Source organism: Tachysurus vachellii, chromosome 2 (genome assembly GCF_030014155.1).
Source record: "Tachysurus vachellii isolate PV-2020 chromosome 2, HZAU_Pvac_v1, whole genome shotgun sequence".
Lineage (NCBI taxonomy): Eukaryota > Metazoa > Chordata > Actinopteri > Siluriformes > Bagridae > Tachysurus > Tachysurus vachellii.
Genome location: NC_083461.1, coordinates 14,310,255 through 14,329,798, shown reverse-complemented (window position 1 = coordinate 14,329,798; position 19,544 = coordinate 14,310,255). Strand labels below are relative to the sequence as shown.

Sequence of the window (19,544 nt, the reverse complement as noted above, 5' to 3'; positions counted from 1 at the left end):
CACGGTGAATATAACAGCTATATTTTACCTTATTTATTGATTAAAGCTCACATGTAATTATGCTCGAAATTAACATAAGAAATGCTCGAAAATACGGATTGCTAACGTGTTTTTGTTTTCTACACTGGCGCTAAGTGTAAAAGAAAGAGCGGAAACGGTTATTGTGTGTTTTATAAACTTTATTTGCGACATGTTAAGCTTTGTACGAGAATGTTTTGGATCGGTAGTTTATATGTAAAGGTTTACTGATGTCACAGAGCGAGTCTGAGAGTGACATTTGGGATTACAAACCTCTTAAAAAGACTAAAAGAAAAGATATAACTCCGAAATCTAGTGATGGGTCAAAGAAAAGGACAAACAAAGCCTGCAGAGGGAGTAGATCGAGCACTAAGTCTAATAAAATCTCGACTGAATTGTGCACAGAGAGTGAATCTGTTCAACACAACGTAGATAGACCAACGACCAAATCCTCCCTAACCGAAGTGCATGATGGGACATCATCAGAACAGCACCTCCAGTCCAGGGGACACTGTCCTGTCTGTCAAATGCCTTTTTCTATTTTGGTCGTCCAGACAGCACAATGGCATGTTTCTGAATGCTTGGAGAACCCTGGAGAATCGAGTAAAGGTATGTCTTTATCTCAAGAGAAAATTTTATAAATAAATATTAGGGCTCAGAGTTCCATGATCACACTTCCATGTGGTCTTTTGCATCAATACAACATTTATCAGAATGTATGTCACCCATATGAGGATGAGGTTCCCCTTTGAGTCTGGTTCCTCTCAAGGTTTCTTCTGAGGTTCCCCTTTGAGTCTGGTTCCTCTCAAGGTTTCTTCTGAGGTTCCCCTTTGAGTCTGGTTCCTCTCAAGGTTTCTTCCTTTACCATTTAAGGGAGTTTTTCCTCCCCACATTCACCTGAGTCACCTCAGACTTGCTCATTGGGGATAAATTCAAACACATTTAAATAGATCTAATATTCACCTTGAATTTTTTGTATTATATTAATCTTTATATTAACCTTTTGTTCTATGTTTATGTTCTGTAAAGCTGTTTTGAGACAACGTCAAATGTAAAAAGTGCTATACAAATAAATTTGAATTGAACTTTAGTGTTTTCTGTTTTTCCAACAGATCCAATTATACTAATCAGCTAATTCACAGCCGTTACATTGCACTGATTGTGTTAGAGCAGGAAAAACACTCAAATGTGTATGACTTCTAGTACCCCAACACCAAGGTTGGGAACCTGTGTGATAAGACATGGACATTAATGTGATGTAGATATTCAAGCCTGCTTCTCTTTAACATATTTTTTATTGCAGGTCTTAATGATATTATTTTCACATTTTGTCTTTAAAAATAACAGAATGTCCAGATGGCCTACAGTGCTCTTCCCCCATTCCAAACCACTACAAGAGGTACAGCCACTCTCTTTTAGCTCACAGTCGAGCAGTAGATGCCACAGAGGCTGCTTCTTCAATACTGGGCCATCTGGAGGAGAAGACGATTAATAACGATGCCATTATTTATAGTAAAGATAGCTTTGTGGATAGTGCTGTCAATCTTTCCACTGCATCCAGCCACAGTGCATTTCCTGCTCAAGGATCCAGCGAATGTCAAACTCCTGTCCGTCTTAATGCCTTGCAGCTCTTGCGCTCACCTGGGCCTGAGGATATTAAGAAAAAGAAAGGCTGGTCCCCTTCTACCAAAGGACCTAGATCTCATGCCTCAACTCAGGAAGCTAAAATTAGGATGTCAACCCCAGTGAAAGCAGGAAATGTAAGCCATGATGTTCAGACCAGGGAAGTAAATGAGGAACAGTGTACTTTAGGTGATGATGATTATATCTCATACTCTCCTCTTTCTGAGCTCCCTGCTGAAACTGAAGCGAAGCAGATAAAGAAAAAACTCTTTCACAGTACAGCACTAGAGGAGGTGAAAGAGAAAGATGACGATTCTGATTCTCTGATATTGTTCAGTGATGGTGCTCTGAGTGATGATGAGATTTTTGCTGAGGTCATAGATAAGAACGAAATCACTACATCAGGAAGCCAAGGAGATCCTGTCAATAAGGAGACTCTGTTCACCTGTGACCAGTTAGAGTCATTAGAGTCGCATGAACATTTGACGAGTTCCAGCTGTGCAGGCCCTAGTAATAGCCCTCTTCAGATCAGTTCCCCATTTAGACATTCAGAAGACTTTCATAAAATAAAGAGCAGGGAGAAAGATAATCCTCTGCAACCGTCTCCTCAAAGTCTGGTCCTGGAAAGTCTTCGTGAACACATATCAAACACTGCACAGTTCAACAGTCTTAATTCTAATTCTCTTCTAAAGTCTTTGACTGAGGAAATGCCTTCCACACAAACAAGCTTGACCACTAGGAAACAAACTCGTTCCATAACGCCCAAGAAAGCCCAGAACAAGTCAGGAACGTCTGTGTTAAAGCAAACTGATATTGGAGTGTTTTTTGGACTGAAGCCTTTGAAAGAAAACGGAGAGGAGGAGAAATTCCAGGTGAGCTCTGCTTCAGGGAAGAGCTCAGGAACCGAAGAGCGGCAGAAAAGACAGAGGAAGAACAAGGAAGTCTCTGAAGTGACCAGGACAAAGGAAGAAGCAGAAGAAGGAGTTGCTCAGCCTACGCAAGCAGAAGGCAACCGAGGAGCTAGGGCATGGGGGAGGAAGAGGTGGAACAGAACAACAGCGACAGATGGAGCAGCAGAAGTACCCAAACGATGCCCATTCTACAAGAAAATCCCTGGTAGGTTGTATTGTTAATGTGTGTTTGTTTGTTTTGACTTGCATGCATTATGAACTATTCCTTTTACATCTTTTGAAATATCTGTTCATGTTTTTGCTTTTTGTGAAAAACTTTTTTAAATACCATGTTCTACTCTCATAATGGTGTCATGCTGTGACCTTTAGTTTTCTTTTATTTTGGGTGAACAACGAGGACATGAAGTTTATATTTCCATTTATTTGTTTGGCAGGTACCTCTATTTAGTGAAACTTTGAAATAGGATGCAATCCAACAGTGCGGTCGAGTATTTAAAGTAGAAGTAGAACTGGGTGATACGAGATCATTTAGATATTGTTAAATTTTTATAAAAGTGAGTGATGTGACATACTTCCATACTCAGAATTTGTTGTCTGCATTTAAACCAATCCAGAGTGCACACACACAGCAGTGAACACACACACACCATGAACACACACCCGGAGCAGTGGGCAGCCATTTATGTTGCGGTGCCCGGGGAGCAGTTGGGGGGGTTTGGTGCCTTGCTCAAGGGCACCTCAGTTGTGGCCGGCCCGAGACTCGAACCCACAACCTTAGGGTTAGGAGTCAGACTCCATAACCATTAGGCCACTTCCCATATAGAAATTGTGTGTATGATTTGGTTTTGTTTTTATGTGTTTTTTTTTTCTTTAGACTTTCCTCTGTATCAATTACACTTTAGTCAAACCTACTGTATATATCATGATACACTAAATGCATCATGGAAATGTCTTATAGCATTGATGTCTAACGTTACAATATGATATGAGGGGAAACGGTCATTCCAACCTTCCACATTTGACCCGGGAAGTAATGATATTACTTATTTCTTTAAAGAATTTATTATTGAACATTTCAGTGTCATTTCAGCACTATTAAGAATGAGCTGTTGAAACAGATTCATGTTTAAGCAGTTTGCTTGTTTTGTGTATTAAATGTTATGACCCTTCCAGAATTTTTTTTTTTTAAAGGTGGAATGAATAAGACATTCTGTCTTGTAAAAACTTAAGGACCCAACAGCAGTTCAGTGGCAGTTTCATCCTCCATATTTTGACACTACATTATAACCTGGCCACTGGCTTGATGCTGAGTGTGCTAACACAAGTAGAGAAAGAAGATGAAGACCTATGTTGGATCATGTTTATTAACTGATGCATGTATGATGTACATTTTTGCTAAGTTGATTAGATTGCACATGTACTAATGAGGTATGTGCTGTATAGTGTCTGTTGCCATTCTGTTAATGATTTGCCTGTTTTTCCTCAGGAACAAGCTTTGCCGTGGATGCATTTCAGTATGGGAATATCAAAGGCATCACCGCCTACTTCCTCACACATTTTCACTCTGATCACTATGAAGGACTGAAGAAAACCTCAACCTTTCCTATCTATTGCAATAAAGTAAGCATATCTGTCAAAATATAAATAACTGCAGACTGGTCATGTGGAAGAATGCAATGCTCATTTTCAAAGACTTAAGCAATATTCTTTGAGCGCTTCTCACTTGTTTTTGCTGAGGTTCTTTCCTTTGAGTACAGGAGAATGCAAAAGATTAATTGGATGTCAATAGAGCTCTTGTAATTGTGGCTTCAACCATTTATCATTCTTTTTCCCCCTTATTATTCCCCTGAGTAGTACTGAGTTTTGCAGAGATGTTTTGTCTCTGAAACGTCACACATGGGTGAATTTGACTGATTTATCTTGGTAGATAACGGGCAACCTGGTGAAGTGTAAACTACATGTGGATGAGCAGTATATCCATATTCTTCCCATGAACGAGGAATGTGTAGTGGATGGTGTAAAGGTTATCCTGCTAGATGCCAATCAGTGAGTTTTTTAATACTTTTCTCTTCCTTCAATAATTTTTACATGTTTTTGGCTACCTAAGCACTGGTCTGTGACTGAATCGGTGTCAGGAATGTCATTGGCTTCCTTTCTGTCCAGCTGTCCAGGGTCAGCCATGCTGCTGTTGCTGCTGCCAGATGGTCAGACTGTTCTCCACACAGGTGACTTCCGGGCACATCCGTCCATGGAGCGCTACCCAGAGTTGCAGAGCAACAGGATCGAGACACTTTATCTGGACACGACGTGAGTACTTTGGCCATATGCAGCCTGCAGAACATCTGTTCGGCAACCAACTGAGACAGTTTGAGGTCTCGGGATCCTGTTGGTCTACACAGTTTTAACAGCAAGCGAGGATCATTAAGTGGTATTGGATATTCACTGGTGGAATAAGCTAGTAGGAATTCACTAATTCCATTAATGATGCGATACCATAAATATCTGAGTGGCTGTCGACACGTGAACCGGATACTTATCCGATACTGATGATGAGACAGTTAAACCAATAAGCCACATGTTGGTAATTCACTTTCAAACTGAAGTTCATTGCTCCTCTATTATGAGTATTTTTATTTGGCTTAGGTACTGCAGTCCAGAATATGCATTTCCTATCCAGCAGGAAGTGATCACCTTTGCTGCTAACACAGCCTTTGAGCTGGTCACACTCAACCCTCGCACATTGGTGGTGTGTGGCTCCTACTCTGTGGGAAAGGAGAAGGTGTTCTTGGGTGAGTGGAGTGATGTCTTTTTACTGTTCTTGTACCCAGCCACTGCATTCATACATTCTCAGCAGTTGTCAGAAAAGAAAAGAATCCTCTTTAGTGAGCCCAGTATCTGTGCTGTATAACGGAAGGATTAAAGGGAAATGTCAAAGATAATTCTTTCTCTCCTGATGTGTCCTTGGCTTGAGATGAACTTTTTTTTTTCCCTATTTACAAGCCTATTTTCTTGCCTATTTTTGAACTCTTGCTGGGAGCTCTGGACTCTGTGTCCTCTAATGACCAGTCTTACTTTACTGTACCTTAAATAAATTTTGGTATTAAATGTTGCTTTTATGTTTTTCTTTTTTCCCCAGCCATTTCTCAGGTGCTGGGTTCAAAGGTCTATGTGTCCAAAGATCGTTATAAGACCATGTGCTGTCTAGAGTCAGAACACATCCACCAGTGTATTACCACAAACGTGAAGGAATCTCAGATCCATGTTCTTCCCATGAATCAGCTCAATTTCAAGGTGAGCTGCAGTCTGTCTGGGATTTAATGGCCAAACAACCTGGCATGCATCATGTAGTACAGAGAACAAACTTTTTTTTTTAATCTTTAAAACATACTCCTATGCTACGATTGGTCAATCAGAAACTGCAAACACTGCAACAGTGCACAGATATTTTCTGACATTTTATAACCCTACCATTCTGTGCCAGATTATATAAAGAGCCATGCTCCAGCATCCAAATCTACTGAGGGTCAGCTTTCACATAAATGCTGATGAAAATGTAGACTTGACTGGTTTTAAGAAAAATAAATTGTAATACCGTCATGGCCTTAATGGACAGGAGACTAAATATGCTACACCATGTTCATAATTTTTTCTGTGGACTTTTTTTTTTTTTTTTTTTTTTTTTGGTTTGTTTGTTTTGGGGTCTACAAAAATTTTAGATTTAGTATACAATTAATAGAATAGTATTAATTATTTCAGTGAGGTTCACTGGCTAAAATTGAAGCCACTAGTTAAGGGCTTTTAGCTATTTTTAGCAATTTTATTTATTGTAAAAAGGGGCTAAAATGCTTTTCTGTTTGAATCTGCTGTGGTAATATTGTTTTCTTTAATGTTAGTAATTAGTTATAAATAAAACATTCAGTTAAGTGAAGTGACATACAGCTAAGTATGGTGACCCATACTCAGAATTTATTCTCTGCATTTTACCCATCCAAAGTGCACACACAGCTCAAGGGCACCTCAGTTGTGGTATTGCTGGCCCGAGACTCGAACCCAGAACCTTGGGGTTAGGAGTCAAACTCTCTAACCATTAGGCCACAACTTGTTTGTGTTCATTTGTTAATGAACACAAACAAGCACATTATGCACATTTTTTACTGAAGGGTATTAAGTGGAAGTAAAACAAGCAGTAGAAATGCATTTGATGCTGCTAGTCTAATTACTGTAAGGTTTCTTTTCAATTTTCTTTTACAGAATTTAAAAGCGTACTTGAAGCGGTTTTCTTGTGCGTATGACCAGCTGGTGGCATTCAAGCCCACAGGTTGGACCTTCACTCAGGAAGTGGGTGTGGAGGACATACAGCCTCAAGTCAAAGACAACATCAGTATTTATGGTATGCTGTTTGTCAAAGCTTCACTGTCCATGTTTACTACGCTCATGACCACCTGATGCACTAAAATCCGCACTTGCTACAGTGGAGCTGCTTTTTGTTAAAGCTTTTGACTTGAAGTTTTTTGCAGTGAGTCATTGCAAAAACAATGGGGAAGCTTTATTTAGCAGCATTAATAGCTGTGGAAACTTGTTTAATTCCCTAACGTGACAAAGACTTTAGACTGATTAAATTGACGAGAATTTTTTTTTTTTTTATTTAAATTAAATTTTGCATGTAATCTGATAGGATGTATTACTTCTGCTCACCAAACTGCATGGCTGTTAACAGAATCGGCTGCAGATGTGTTTTGACTTGAGTTTGAATGTTTGTGGTACTGATTTCTTACACACCAATACATGCATACATGCATACATACATAGGGTCAACAAATTGGAAACTTAAAAGCTAGAAAAATGTGACCTGGATTGAAATCTTTTTCTGCTGAGGCACACAGATGGTAGGGAAAGAATTTGGCACCAGCAGCTTGAATACATGTGACACATGGAGAGTGGCTTACGTTTAAGACATAAATAATATATTTTTTGGCAAAGTGTCACCCTGTGGCTGAACCAAAATAATAAACCCATCAGCTCGTCTTCTCCTGCAGATGTGACTATTGGTCATTGACTAGCTGTTTGTATGCGGTGTGTCGCATGCTATAAAGGGTCTGTTTAAATAGTTGGCATGTTGGTAAAGGATTTGTTTGTGCGCACACACATGAATGCAGTCCAAAAGATCCCTTCTTTTATTAAATGTCTCTCTCTCTCTCTCGCTTTCCACCTTCATCAGCATCAGTGCTGGAGTAATTTTCTCAATTTCAATAGATGTCACTAGCTGTAGCTTAAGTGATTCTCATCCTCAGTGGTGTTCAGTAATATGGATTGAAAGATAATCACTCAATACTGTATTTTACTGATGAGACTGCTCAGTAGAGAGCAGTATTAGTGCTTGAGTGATGTGTATGCTCAATAGAAACAGTATCTACACTCAAGTATTCTAAGGATGTTTGTGGCCTTAACCCTCAGTAATGATCAGCATCCTGTCACTAGAGGGAGCAAATCAACACTGTTCGTTGTTCAAACCTTTTTCTATAGTAAACCTTACCTGGAACCTCGGCCCTGATGTGTCTCGAAATCTGAACACTTGCATATCGTCGCTGTCGGGTGGAAACCTCGTATGTCCAAATTTGGTCAATTTCATATTTTTTCACATATCGTTGCTATTGGTCAGTCCCCACGTGGGTTTGTTATTTTTACAAGTTATTAACCAATCTAAAGTCTTAAATAGCTTGAGCGCAAATCTCTTAACTTCATTGGACACTTCAACTGTCCACCTCTTCCTCACTCTGCGGGAGAGCTTCGCGGTATATTTCTCCTCAAGAAGAGTTGCAACGAATCAACACGTCTTCTGAGGTAAATGTCTTCAAAACACTGGGCTCAAAGAGAAAAAAATCTTGACCCCCCCGCTAGTTCTGGTGCTCGTCTGAGGACAGGAATGTAGCGCAAAGACAGTCCACTGCAACGCGGACTAAACCCTGTGCACTGCAGATAAGGTACGGCTTTTTTTATTTCCTGAAAAATAACGGTTTTGGAGATACGAGGATTCCACCCGACAGCGATGATATGTAACCATGAAGCTAAGACTAAATGATGGATATTATCTGAGCCAATCGAGTGGACCAGGATGAGTGTGACTTTGCAATCACCTCAGCAAGGAAATAAGTACAAAGGAAAATGTTATTAGTACTAGAAGGAAACTGCTCTGGCAGTCCTCCACTTTGTCATAGAGCCATGAATACCTACTGTTTTTCTGGGGTTTTAATTTTCACATCTCAGGCTGCCACAAGCAAAAGTAAGTTCTTATTTAATAGGGTCTTCTCAGGTCATATCTACTTTCCCAACCTGAAACCAGACATTATAGGGTGACTTGCAGTAGACTTGCCTGCTTTGGTTTCTTTTAAACTATTTTATCATGTATTTCCAGCATAATTTTTGCATGTATTTTTTTTAGTGTCTTGTTCGTTTTTTTTTATTTTTATTTGAGGATTTGAAGGATTGTGTGGATTTCAGTCCCTAATCATGGTTTGTCTATTATAGGTATTCCATACAGCGAACACAGTAGCTACCTGGAGCTGAAGCGATTTGTGCAGTGGTTGCGGCCATTAAAGATCATACCCACAGTGAACGTGGGCAGTTGTAGCAGCAGGAAGGACATGAACAATTGCTTCCGTGAATGGCAAGCTGAGATTAAAACTCTGAATGATGTACCAAGGAGTACACGCTCCTGTACAAGACGGTGACCTATCAGTGCCTCAACACATTTCAGCATTTGACCAAGTAGTCAAATTGTGTATTTGCATCCAAGACACAAGCCTGGTTCCAAACATAAACTCTTTATTTTCAAGAAATGCAGAGGAAATTCTTGAACCATAGTTTTACAGTTTTCAATGCAGGAAAAAATGTCATTGTCAAAGTAATAATGAATGATCTACATCTGAGGTTCATTCTGAGAGTATAGGTTCCAATATGTTTCTTGTGTCATAACTCTACCTAATGTATTTTTAATGTTTTAATATTTTTTATAAAAAAGTTTATAATATGCAAATAAATATTTTAAATAATGCAAGTGTTGATGTTTAAAACATTTCTAAACAAATCCTCTCTCTCAGTGCAATGCATAATACAATGCCAATATATATACAAGCAGTTAAGGTAATGTTTGAGTTTGACCATGGCATGAATGTTTGTGTCAGATAAGCTGGATTGAGTATTTCTATACCTGCTGGTCTAGTGGGCTTTTCACACAACAGTCGTTAGTCTTTTAAAAAAAAATTAAAGTCCAGTGAACAGTGGTTCAGTAGATGTAAAAGCCTTGTTTATGAGAGGTCAATGGAGGTTGGACAGACTGGCCTAACTTGGCAGAAAGACTACAGTAACTCCGATAACTATTCTCATGACTCCATGGACCCAAGCTGCAGTTTGCCAACAGTCCAGACTGGTGAAGGTGGTGTAATGGTGTGGATAATGTTAATATCAGTCATTTATTGCTTAAGTGCCACAGACTATTTGAGTATTGTTACTTATGTGTGTTCCTTCATGAACACAATTTACTATCTTCTAATGGCTTCTTCCTGGATGATCACACCATGTCACAACGCAAAAATGGTGTCAAACTGCATTCATGAACATGACAATAAGTTCAGTGTTCTTCAGTGTCCTTGGAATTCACCTGTTTATGAGGAATCTGGCCTCACACAATCCCCATGTACAAAAGACATTTTGGAGTCTCAGTAAACTCCAGCTGAACGTACCTTTGTTTTCTTAGGCACATTATAGTAATACTTGGTAGGGCATCTCCTTTGCTCTCAAAACACCCTTCACTTTCATAGCACGGATTCCAAAAAACTGAGATTCTGCTCCATGTTTAAATGACTGCATACACAATACTGCAGATTTAGAAAAGTGCACATTTATGCTGTGAATCTCTCATTTTACTACAATGGTGTTCTACTGGATTCCTTTTAATTAGTTTATAATTTTTATTGACATATGAAATAGACAGAAATTACAGTATATATTTGTTTAAAAAACAGGTATAACATTTAGAAATGTAAACTCATGTCAGAATGTAACATTGTCATCTCCAATACATCTATGAAAGTAATAATTTTCCATATGTATTTGTTAAGTTGTATATGTATTTGTTAAGTTACCATATGTATTTGTCTACTTAAATTATCAAGTAGAGGTAGGAAAAATAACATTAGAGCAACATTCAGAAAGTCTGTAAAGTGGCTTAAATTTCAATGCAATCTAAATTCTTTCTCGTCTGCACATTTGAAAGGCTAGACAGCTTCTTGATGTAGTTCTCCCAAAGGCAAGAGAAGTGCAGTGTAATGCACGTACAGATAGCTGGGGTCTTTTCAATTCTTCATCAGAGCAAAGATTTCGACTTAACAGTCATCCCAGACTAGGTTTAGAAGGTGTCTATTTTGAATCATTTGGAATATATTCTTTTGAGCAGCACTGTAAAACAGTCCCAGACATCACACTGCAGCTTGCTTAAAGGCAAAGAGAGTCAGGATGCCTGATCTTCATCACGTCCAACACATGTCTCTAGTTCTATGCTGGGAGGTGCAAAGAATCAGAGCAGAGGTCACTTTACGTGCAACATCCAGTTAAGGGTTGGGATCCTGGTTGTCTTAAGATAGTTAATTTTACCTGCAAGAGAGATTAATATGAGTAAAATTAAAACAAAAAACCCAAAACACTTCCCTAATCAGACATGTGTTCTTACCTGGTCTTTAGTAAGCCTCTTTAGATAAGTTTTCAACTCCACCAGACTGTCTGTAAGAAGGTCATTAATAGCTAGGATTTGGTCACCCTCATGGAACAGCTCAGATGATTGCCTTTGCATCCAGTTGGACACACTGTCGAGGAACAGAGAACATCATTAGCAACTAAGGATCTGGAGTTTATAACTGGAGTCTATGATTCTTAATCAAGATGGATAATTTATCCTTACATATGAACAAAAGTTTGTGTGAAATTTTTAGAAAGTAGCCTACCATACTCTGCCCCCTTTCTCTGAGAAGATCACACTGTATTTCAGCTCATTTTGACTAACAAATATTTCTATTTCCTTCTCCACAGGGATGACCATTTCACTGAGAAATGCACAGATTTAGCATCAACAGACTGTGTGTTATCTGAAAGTCACATTTTTCTCTGAAGTCATTTGCATTTTGCTCACCTTCGTGGTGAAATCTGGCCGCTCAGAGCAGTGGAGCCAGTGTCCTGATTACAAGTCTGGAGGAACGAGTTCTCCAAAACATTATTTCCCTCCACACTACAAAACAAAACATTTTCCGTCATTACTATTTAGACTTATTTGTGAATTATAACAGGAATGATTTCAAATACGAAACCTTATAAAAAATCTTGCGTTCTTAACTGGACCTTAGGAGATGGGGGAGTCTTTCTTATTTAACGGATGTCAACAATGTGGCACCAGAACTGTTCATTTTATGTTATTATATGTAAATGTCAGGGGGCACGGTGGCTTAGTGGTTAGCACGTTCGCCTCACACCTCCAGGGTTGGGGGTTCGATTCCCGCCTCCGCCTTGTGTGTGTGGAGTTTGCATGTTCTCCCCGTTCCTCGGGAGTTTCCTCCGGGTACAAAGACATGCATGGTAGGTTGATTGGCATCTCTGGAAAATTGTCCGTAGTGTGTGATTGCGTGAGTGAATGAGAGTGTGTGTGTGCCCTGCGATGGGTTGGCACTCCGTCCAGGGTGTATCCTGCCTTGACACAGGCACAGGCTCCCCGTGACCCGAGATAGTTCGGATAAGCGGTAGAAGATGAATGAATGAATGTAAATGTCATAACTGACCTATTAACTAGAACTGACCAGGCTTTAGTATTCCTTTTCACTTACTTTGGAAAATCCCACATTAATCCTTTAAAGATTTGAACTTCCAAAAACCAGTTTGCCAAAAAATCTCACCTGTTCTTCTGTGGATAATCACAGACTTGTACATACAACCTCCTGGTGTAATCATGACTATGGTGATCATACTGAACATTCTTTTAATTCATATACAGTGTACACTTGTGGACGAGTTATGATTATAATCTCACTATCTGCTGCCATCATTGTGGTTCTTCTCAAGGTTTCTTTTACATGTTGTCTCAGGAAGATTTTCTTACCAATCTTGCCTCAGGCTTGTTCATTTGGGAGTTAAATTGGCATCTATATATCAGTAAAGTTGCTGTGTGTCGGTGTCTGTTGAAAACTTTATGTAAATAAAATGGAACTGAACGAGAGCTTAGCTATTAGTTGTCCTTGTCAGTGTACACAGCCTAATGAAACTAAATAAAATATTCAACATAATATTTAGTCCAAACTGAAGATCATAAACAAAATACATTTTATCTCATTGTTTACCCAGAGATAAACATTTCCTCTAAAGTGTTAAAAATTAACATATACCTTTTGTCTCTTGATTTTTTGTTAATAAAATCTATTAAAATGAAAAACGACAACAACAACAACAACAACAAAAAACAGACCCAGCAATTAAGCAAATAATTTCATAAGTTCTAGGTATGAGGATGCAAGTACCTCACGGAACATCAAGGTTTCCTTCATTGAATACAACTTTCAGACTTGTTCTACAAGATTCATTAACAACTTCATTTTTATACACAACACAGCAATGATTTAGTTAGGCCATCCTCTGATAAACAACACGAGTTTCAAGTTGCTAAGCAAAGAGTTGTTTATGGAACAAGAAACAACTTCTGACCTAAAAAAAGACACAATCTCAATCACAAAAACAATCTCAATCAGATAAAGAGTTGTACTTACTTTGTTTGAGGAATAAATGCCTCTTTATTCTGAGCCTGTCTCATTATCCCTGTCCTGTGCATGGACATGAAAACATGTTATTCACATTAAATACACTCACAGCACTATGCATAAGATTAGTATAGATATTATATTGCTCACTATATATATAGGATTAACTAAATGGAGAAACATTTTTTTTTTGCTTTTATACCACAGCATTACTGTTTAATGGTCAGAAGGTTTTTTAATTTTTAAGTCATTTCACACATTTTAAAGTCTCCAGTGTCAAAATCTTCAGGGCAAAAGACTTATCTATAACATTTTTAACATCTTACTAACAATTAGGAAATAAATGTTTATAGCTATAAGGTAAGTGATAACTTACCTGTTTCACAGACAATATAGATAAAAAATATGACATTACTCTTTAAATAAAAGTCATAATGTGCCATTATCTATCTATCTACCTATATATATATATATATATATATATATATATATATATATATATATATATATATATATATATATATAGATGTTGATTTTCTCCTATAAACCTTTATCCCCTAAGGTTTTATTTCTTATGTAGCAATTTTTTTTATATTATTTTTTGGAAATAGACTTTAAAATAATATAACAAAAGGAAAGAAAGAAACCTACACACATATCATGTCCATGTAGTTGCTAATGCTTTCTTCTGGTTCACTTTCTTGGTTTATCTTCATTTCATCTTCCTCATCGTCATCGGAGTCATCACTTTCCTGAGGCTTTAGATAAGATTTGAATGACTTTGTGATTTTATGTAAATAATGATTTTCTGTAAATGTTGTGGGTAGTTGTGTGTTCGAGGTGGGGGTGTGAGGTGGGTGGGTGAACCTACTTGTGATAGTGTCTTCATGTAATTCTTTGGATAATCATAGTGAGAGTACAGAGCGTTAAATGACTCAGGGGCAGACTGTCTTGTTGTAAGAGATGATGGAACTGATTCAGTTTTATTCTGTTAACAGAAGCAACATGTCCATCAAAACAAATAAATATGAAATTCCCATTAATATATGTAGTATATTATATCTGCCTGAATGGGGAGAGACCCATGTATCAGAAACCAGATACTGATTGACAAAATTCCTTTTTTACTTTCAGACTTTTTTGAGCTATTTTCAACTTGAGGTCATGTCTATCACATTAGGTTTATTATGTACAATACGTTTCTTGATCCATTCATAATAAATATATTGAAATGTCCACAACAGTACATAAAGCTTAGTTATGTGATTTTTTTTAATTCTTAGTTATTTCCATTTTATTGCTGATCTCTGTGAATTAATATAGATCTGTCCTGGGGTCTTTAATCTAAGAGCTATTTTAAATAGTGTAGTAGATTCAGATGTGTGTATAATATTGAATTTTACCCAGAAAGCTTATTCATATTGGTTTATTCAATTACAAAGCTTACAAACCACTGCTTTCCTAGAAGGTTCCAGAAATAGTGCTCAATCAAAACTATCAGGTGCATGTACACACTCATTATTCATAACATTAAGACCACCTGCCTAATATTGTCTGTATGCCCCTTGTGTGCTGGAATAACAGCTCTGACCCATAAAGACATGGACTCCACAAGACCTCTGAAGGTATCTGGCTCCAAGACGTTAGCAGGAGCTCATAGAAGTGCTGTAAGTTGTGAGGTTGGGCCTCCATGGATATGTTACTGTGTCAAAGTAATGTCAGGACACAAGGTTTCCCATTGTTCAGAACTTTGCAATAGCTACAGTTTAACCAGACCTTTTGTAATATGGTGGAAATACTGGGTTTTTACAGTAGAGAGCATCAAGGGAGATAGTACTATCCTTCCTCTAATACTATCTATAGTGGGAACAAATCTGCATCAGTACAGGCATTATTATGATCCTGTTGGTGGTTACTCACCTGTTCTTGGTCTTCAAACCATTGTGGATCACGATACAAACCTGAAGGCGCAGATATTGACCTACATTTCCTGAATTCCTATTAAAAAAAGAAATCAATTCTAATTATCAATCCATACAATGTATTTTTTCATGACTCATGAAAATGATTTTTTTCTCAAAGAAATGTAGATTTCATATCTTATTTGGACAGTACCTCTGATTTGGGCAGTGTTTTCAATGCCTTAAACATTGCATTAAACCAGTCCTCCACCTCATCACTGCAGAGAGTATTCAAAAAAATCTTTCTTAGTGAAAGTACTGATTTATTTTTTCACACATCACAAGCTCACCATTTCACCAATTCAAGACTTTTTATACATCTGTTTTTTCAGCATTCACAAATTTAATGCACTTTGATAAGGTTTTTGGATCGCTGCCATGGATCAAGACCAACCTGTTTTCTCCAACAAGGAAATATTCTCTCTCTGGCACCCTCATGTACAGAACACAGGATGCAGAGCATTTAAAGTTCCTTTGTATCCACGAGCAAATTGGATGTGATTCTGCATGCTGGAATAGCAGTAAAACCCTGAATGCAAAAAAACATCTCAAGACCTTGCAATACTAATAGAACGATCATACGTATTCTTAATGTTATAAATATTTTACTCACATACCCCTGAATATGTTACATTAAATAATATTTCATTTTCAGAAACATGTTGTATCAGAAATATATTCTGAAAGATGTTGTATCTGCTTTGACCTGGTCTTCTTTTGGTATTTCATGTTTCATACACACTGTATCATCATCCAACTACAATTCGCTAAAATCTGCTCACATATTCCAGGGACTCCACTGTATGAGGCAAATGTGAGTTGTATCTACATTTGCAAAAATGTTTGATTAAGAATGTTTTATTGAGTACATGCTTATATACATACTCATGAAGGTTGATTTGTCCTAGTTGTTTGTCTCTTTTATTTTTGTCCCTGAAGAATTTCAGCTCGTACAGATTTCCAGGGGTCTTGTTCAGCACAAAGTACCTCCTCTTCCATGATTTCTGCATTTCACAAAAGCAAGAAGTCATACAGAAATGTTGTTACAGAAAAAAGATTTATTCCTATTTAAATAAGGACTTATTTTAAGTAGTATACCAAGGATTTGAAAAGGGTGTGAGGCGGTGACTTGTGCAGGTATCCAGAGTGCACCTCTTCCACATTGGCAGGGACGAGGTAAAACCTGGAATTTGTACTTGCTAGATGAGAAATATATGTAATAATGCTCAGAGTTTGTACAGAACATTAATGTGTTAAGTTCAACATTTATTTATGAGGCAGACATACTTGAGTTCTTCAGCTTGCTGAACATTGTAGTAAGATTTCCTGAAATAAAAACCACTCCTGTTATTTAATATGTGGTGACACATATCAGCACATTCACAGTGTGTTAAATTTACTACAAACTAATACAAAGAAGAAGCAAACTGAAACAAAGGTTATTACACAGGAAAATTATAAATGTACTAAATTATCTATAAATACCTTGTTATTTAATTATCTGTTCATTTATTCTAATGTGAATAAAAAACATAAGAAACACTAGTGACAAGGTCTGTGTGATAAACTAACTGTATGGATCAATAATTAATCGTGTATTTTTTAATAATAAATATAAATTTCAATGTGTGCACCACAACATACTAAATCCTGGTGAAAAATAATAAGCTGGTAACATTTAAATTTTATACACATAAATCAGAATAATATATTAAGTGCATATCCAGCACATTTCTATTGTTGCTTGTGACTGTAGTTTTATCAAACATTTTCCTATTCAGCAGTCTTTACTTTTTTGTAGATTAATAAAAAAAGAAATGATGATGATGATGATGATGATTATTATTATTATTATTATTAGCAGTAGTAGTAGTAGTAGTAGTAGTAGTATTCTCTTATTACTGCTATCACCACCACCACCACCACAAATAATAATAATAATAATAATAATAATAATAATAATAATAATAATAATAAGAAGAAGAAGAAGAAGAAGAATCTTAACAAAGAGGTGAATCAATTATAATATTTCATTATGAATAATGAAAATCTGTAGCATAAACAAAACATCACAGTCATATATATTTAAATATACACACATAGATATAATAAATCTACCAAATTAAAAGACATAAATCACCACTGAATTGCATTTCTTCAGTAATTAAGAATTTGAAGCTTTACCTGCAGCAGAAACTGATGGTCTTCTGCACCACTCTAAGTACATTCATCAAATGACTCTGAACCTAAGCACAAGGTATTTAATTACAGCTTGTGAGATCATTAATGGGTAGGGCTTCAGTCTTCAGAAGCAGCCTCTCCAGATAAAAATTGTTTATATTCATTTAAGATTTTCTGTCCAGCTCTATAAAAATATTTCTTCATTCAGTGTTCTCATATACTTGCCTGTTATTTGAATCTGTCTGTGGCCATGTATAAATAAACTCTTTTCAAGGCTCTTGAATGATGGCAGGAGGAAGTTAGTTACCAAAATAAATAAAGGCTTGGGAGTTCCTCGGGGAATTTTCAGCATGTGGAAGGTATCATCACCTTATACGACCTTATATACTGTACACATGTTTGTTTTTTTTTTTATATCGCTTCATTTACCTGCACCTCTCAGCTCAACATTTCTAATTATAAAGATAATTCTACAACTATGCAATTGTGTCTTCAAAGTGATTATTAATATGCATCATTTTGTACTTGTATGTGGACACATTAATCATTTAATTATACACAGAGGTGGGTAGTAACGAGTTACATTTACTCCGTTACATTTACTTGAGTAAGTTTTTTTTAGAAAAAATTATACTTCTAGGAGTAGTTTTAAATCACTATACTTTTTACTTTTACTTGAGTAGATTTGTGAAGAAGAAACTGTACTCTTACTCCGCTACATTAGGCTACAATGAGCTCGTTACTTTTCTTTTTACCTCTTTGGTTTTCTACACATCAATTTTAATGTTTTATTTTGACAGATAGAGAAACTTCCGTTAAGGCTCTACCACATGACTGTGTTTCAAACGTAGTTGTACAGTCTCGTCACGTTACCATACTCAATCTCAGCGGCGGGACGCGTTAGTTAGCAACACAGCAGTTTTGTCGAGTTCGGCTGTTTATGTGCTCAACTTTACTCAGCGCCGCAAGAACCGACAAACAGATGACGTGAGACGTGTCGTTTATTGCAGCGCCGAACACACATATTTAAAGGGATAGTTCACTCAAAATGAAAATTCTGTCATCATTTACTCACTCTCATGTTGTTACAAACCTGTATAAATTTCTTTGTTCTGATGAACATGAAGGAAGATATTTTGAGAAACAAAAACAGCTTTGCAACCAGAAGCTTTAGCTTACCTGAAACTAAGGAAAGTACTAGAGGCTTCCTGAAATTAAAGGAGTAGAGATGTATTTCATTATTATTGCCCTTTCATCAAGGTATCGAATGTGCAACAATCACAACACAAAAGAAATGAAATGTGTGTGTGTGTGTGTGTGTGTGTGTGTGGTTTCCTTCTGTTGTTCTGTCACTGGAGACACACACACAGTTTATGAGAATTTATGGGCTGCCTCGTTCTAGTTCTGCCTGGTAAAAAAGTAAAGGTTTGGAAATTTGTGTTACTTGTGCATATTTATTTTTTATTTATTATTATTTTATTTATTAAGTACTTGAATTTACCTGAATTATTTCAATGTAAGCTATTTTGTAATTAATTAATTTAAATTTATTTTATTGATTGGATGAGCCATAATTTGCCTAAAGATTATTTTGTATTTTTGTCTGTCTGATTGTTGTCGTGGGGGGGCATGGTGGCTTAGTGGTTAGCACGTTCGCCTCACACCTCCAGGGTCGGGGTTCGATTCCCGCCTCTACCTTGTGTGTGTGGAGTTTGCATGTTCTCCCCGTGCCTCGGGGGTTTCCTCCGGGTACTCCGGTTTCCTCCCCGGGTCCAAAGACATGCATGGTAGGTTGATTGGCATCTCTGGAAAATTGTCCCTAGTGTGTGATTGTGTGAGTGAATGAGAGTGTGTGTGTGTGTGCCCTGCGATGGGTTGGCACTCCGTCCAGGGTGTATCCTGCCTTGATGCCCGATGATGCCTGAGATAGCCACAGGCTCCCCGTGACCCGAGGTAGTTTGGATAAGCGGTAGAAAATGAGTGAGTGAGTGAGAGTGATTGTTGTCGTGTTAAAAAATAAATCAGACGTTACTCAACAGTTACTCAGTACTTGAGTAGTT

The 19,544-nt window shown here is 37.3% G+C and overlaps 2 protein-coding genes across 6 annotated transcripts; one reads left to right on the top strand and one right to left on the bottom strand.

Moving 5' to 3' along the window:
• The first annotated feature begins 112 nt into the window (after positions 1-112).
• Positions 113-9,546, top strand: dclre1a (DNA cross-link repair 1A (PSO2 homolog, S. cerevisiae)). Its single transcript, XM_060858158.1, has 9 exons — positions 113-627; positions 1,366-2,757; positions 4,039-4,172; positions 4,480-4,598; positions 4,716-4,859; positions 5,196-5,341; positions 5,689-5,843; positions 6,804-6,942; positions 9,078-9,546. Exons 1-9 carry the CDS (start codon positions 249-251, stop codon positions 9,278-9,280), a joined length of 2,811 nt encoding a protein of 936 aa, XP_060714141.1. The 5' UTR covers positions 113-248; the 3' UTR covers positions 9,281-9,546.
• Positions 9,547-10,686: 1,140 nt separating this feature from the next.
• LOC132838058 (pleckstrin homology domain-containing family S member 1-like) lies at positions 10,687-17,903 on the bottom strand. 5 transcript variants are annotated; one of them, XM_060858189.1, is made up of 15 exons: positions 17,710-17,903; positions 17,488-17,549; positions 16,591-16,629; positions 16,402-16,486; positions 16,189-16,307; positions 15,698-15,832; positions 15,458-15,521; positions 15,263-15,340; positions 14,214-14,330; positions 13,994-14,100; positions 13,352-13,405; positions 11,734-11,829; positions 11,549-11,647; positions 11,278-11,410; positions 10,688-11,201 (listed from the first exon to the last, which is right to left on the bottom strand). In XM_060858189.1, exons 2-15 carry the CDS (start codon positions 17,532-17,534, stop codon positions 11,142-11,144), a joined length of 1,233 nt encoding a protein of 410 aa, XP_060714172.1. In that variant the 5' UTR covers positions 17,535-17,549; positions 17,710-17,903; the 3' UTR covers positions 10,688-11,141. The 5 variants fall into 5 exon arrangements, with proteins under 5 accessions (XP_060714180.1, XP_060714172.1, XP_060714154.1 ...); XM_060858171.1 differs by having other exon boundaries at positions 10,691-11,201; positions 16,402-16,502; positions 17,710-17,880; XM_060858197.1 differs by lacking the exon at positions 17,710-17,903 and having other exon boundaries at positions 10,687-11,201; positions 17,488-17,682.
• Between the last annotated feature and the right edge of the window lie 1,641 nt (positions 17,904-19,544).

Coding starts and splice junctions, on each gene's coding strand:
- dclre1a (XM_060858158.1), top strand. CDS start 249: ATGTCACAGAGCGAGTCTGAGAGTGACATTTGGGATTACAAACCTCTT. Junction 628..1,365: donor CCCTGGAGAATCGAGTAAAG/GTATGTCTTTAT, acceptor TAAAAATAACAG/AATGTCCAGATGGCCTACAG. Junction 4,860..5,195: donor ACACTTTATCTGGACACGAC/GTGAGTACTTTG, acceptor TATTTGGCTTAG/GTACTGCAGTCCAGAATATG.
- LOC132838058 (XM_060858171.1), bottom strand. CDS start 17,530: ATGTACTTAGAGTGGTGCAGAAGACCATCAGTTTCTGCTGCAG. Junction 15,833..16,188: donor GGACAAATCAACCTTCATGA/GTATGTATATAA, acceptor TTTTGCATTCAG/GGTTTTACTGCTATTCCAGC. Junction 15,341..15,457: donor AAACACTGCCCAAATCAGAG/GTACTGTCCAAA, acceptor TTTTTTTAATAG/GAATTCAGGAAATGTAGGTC.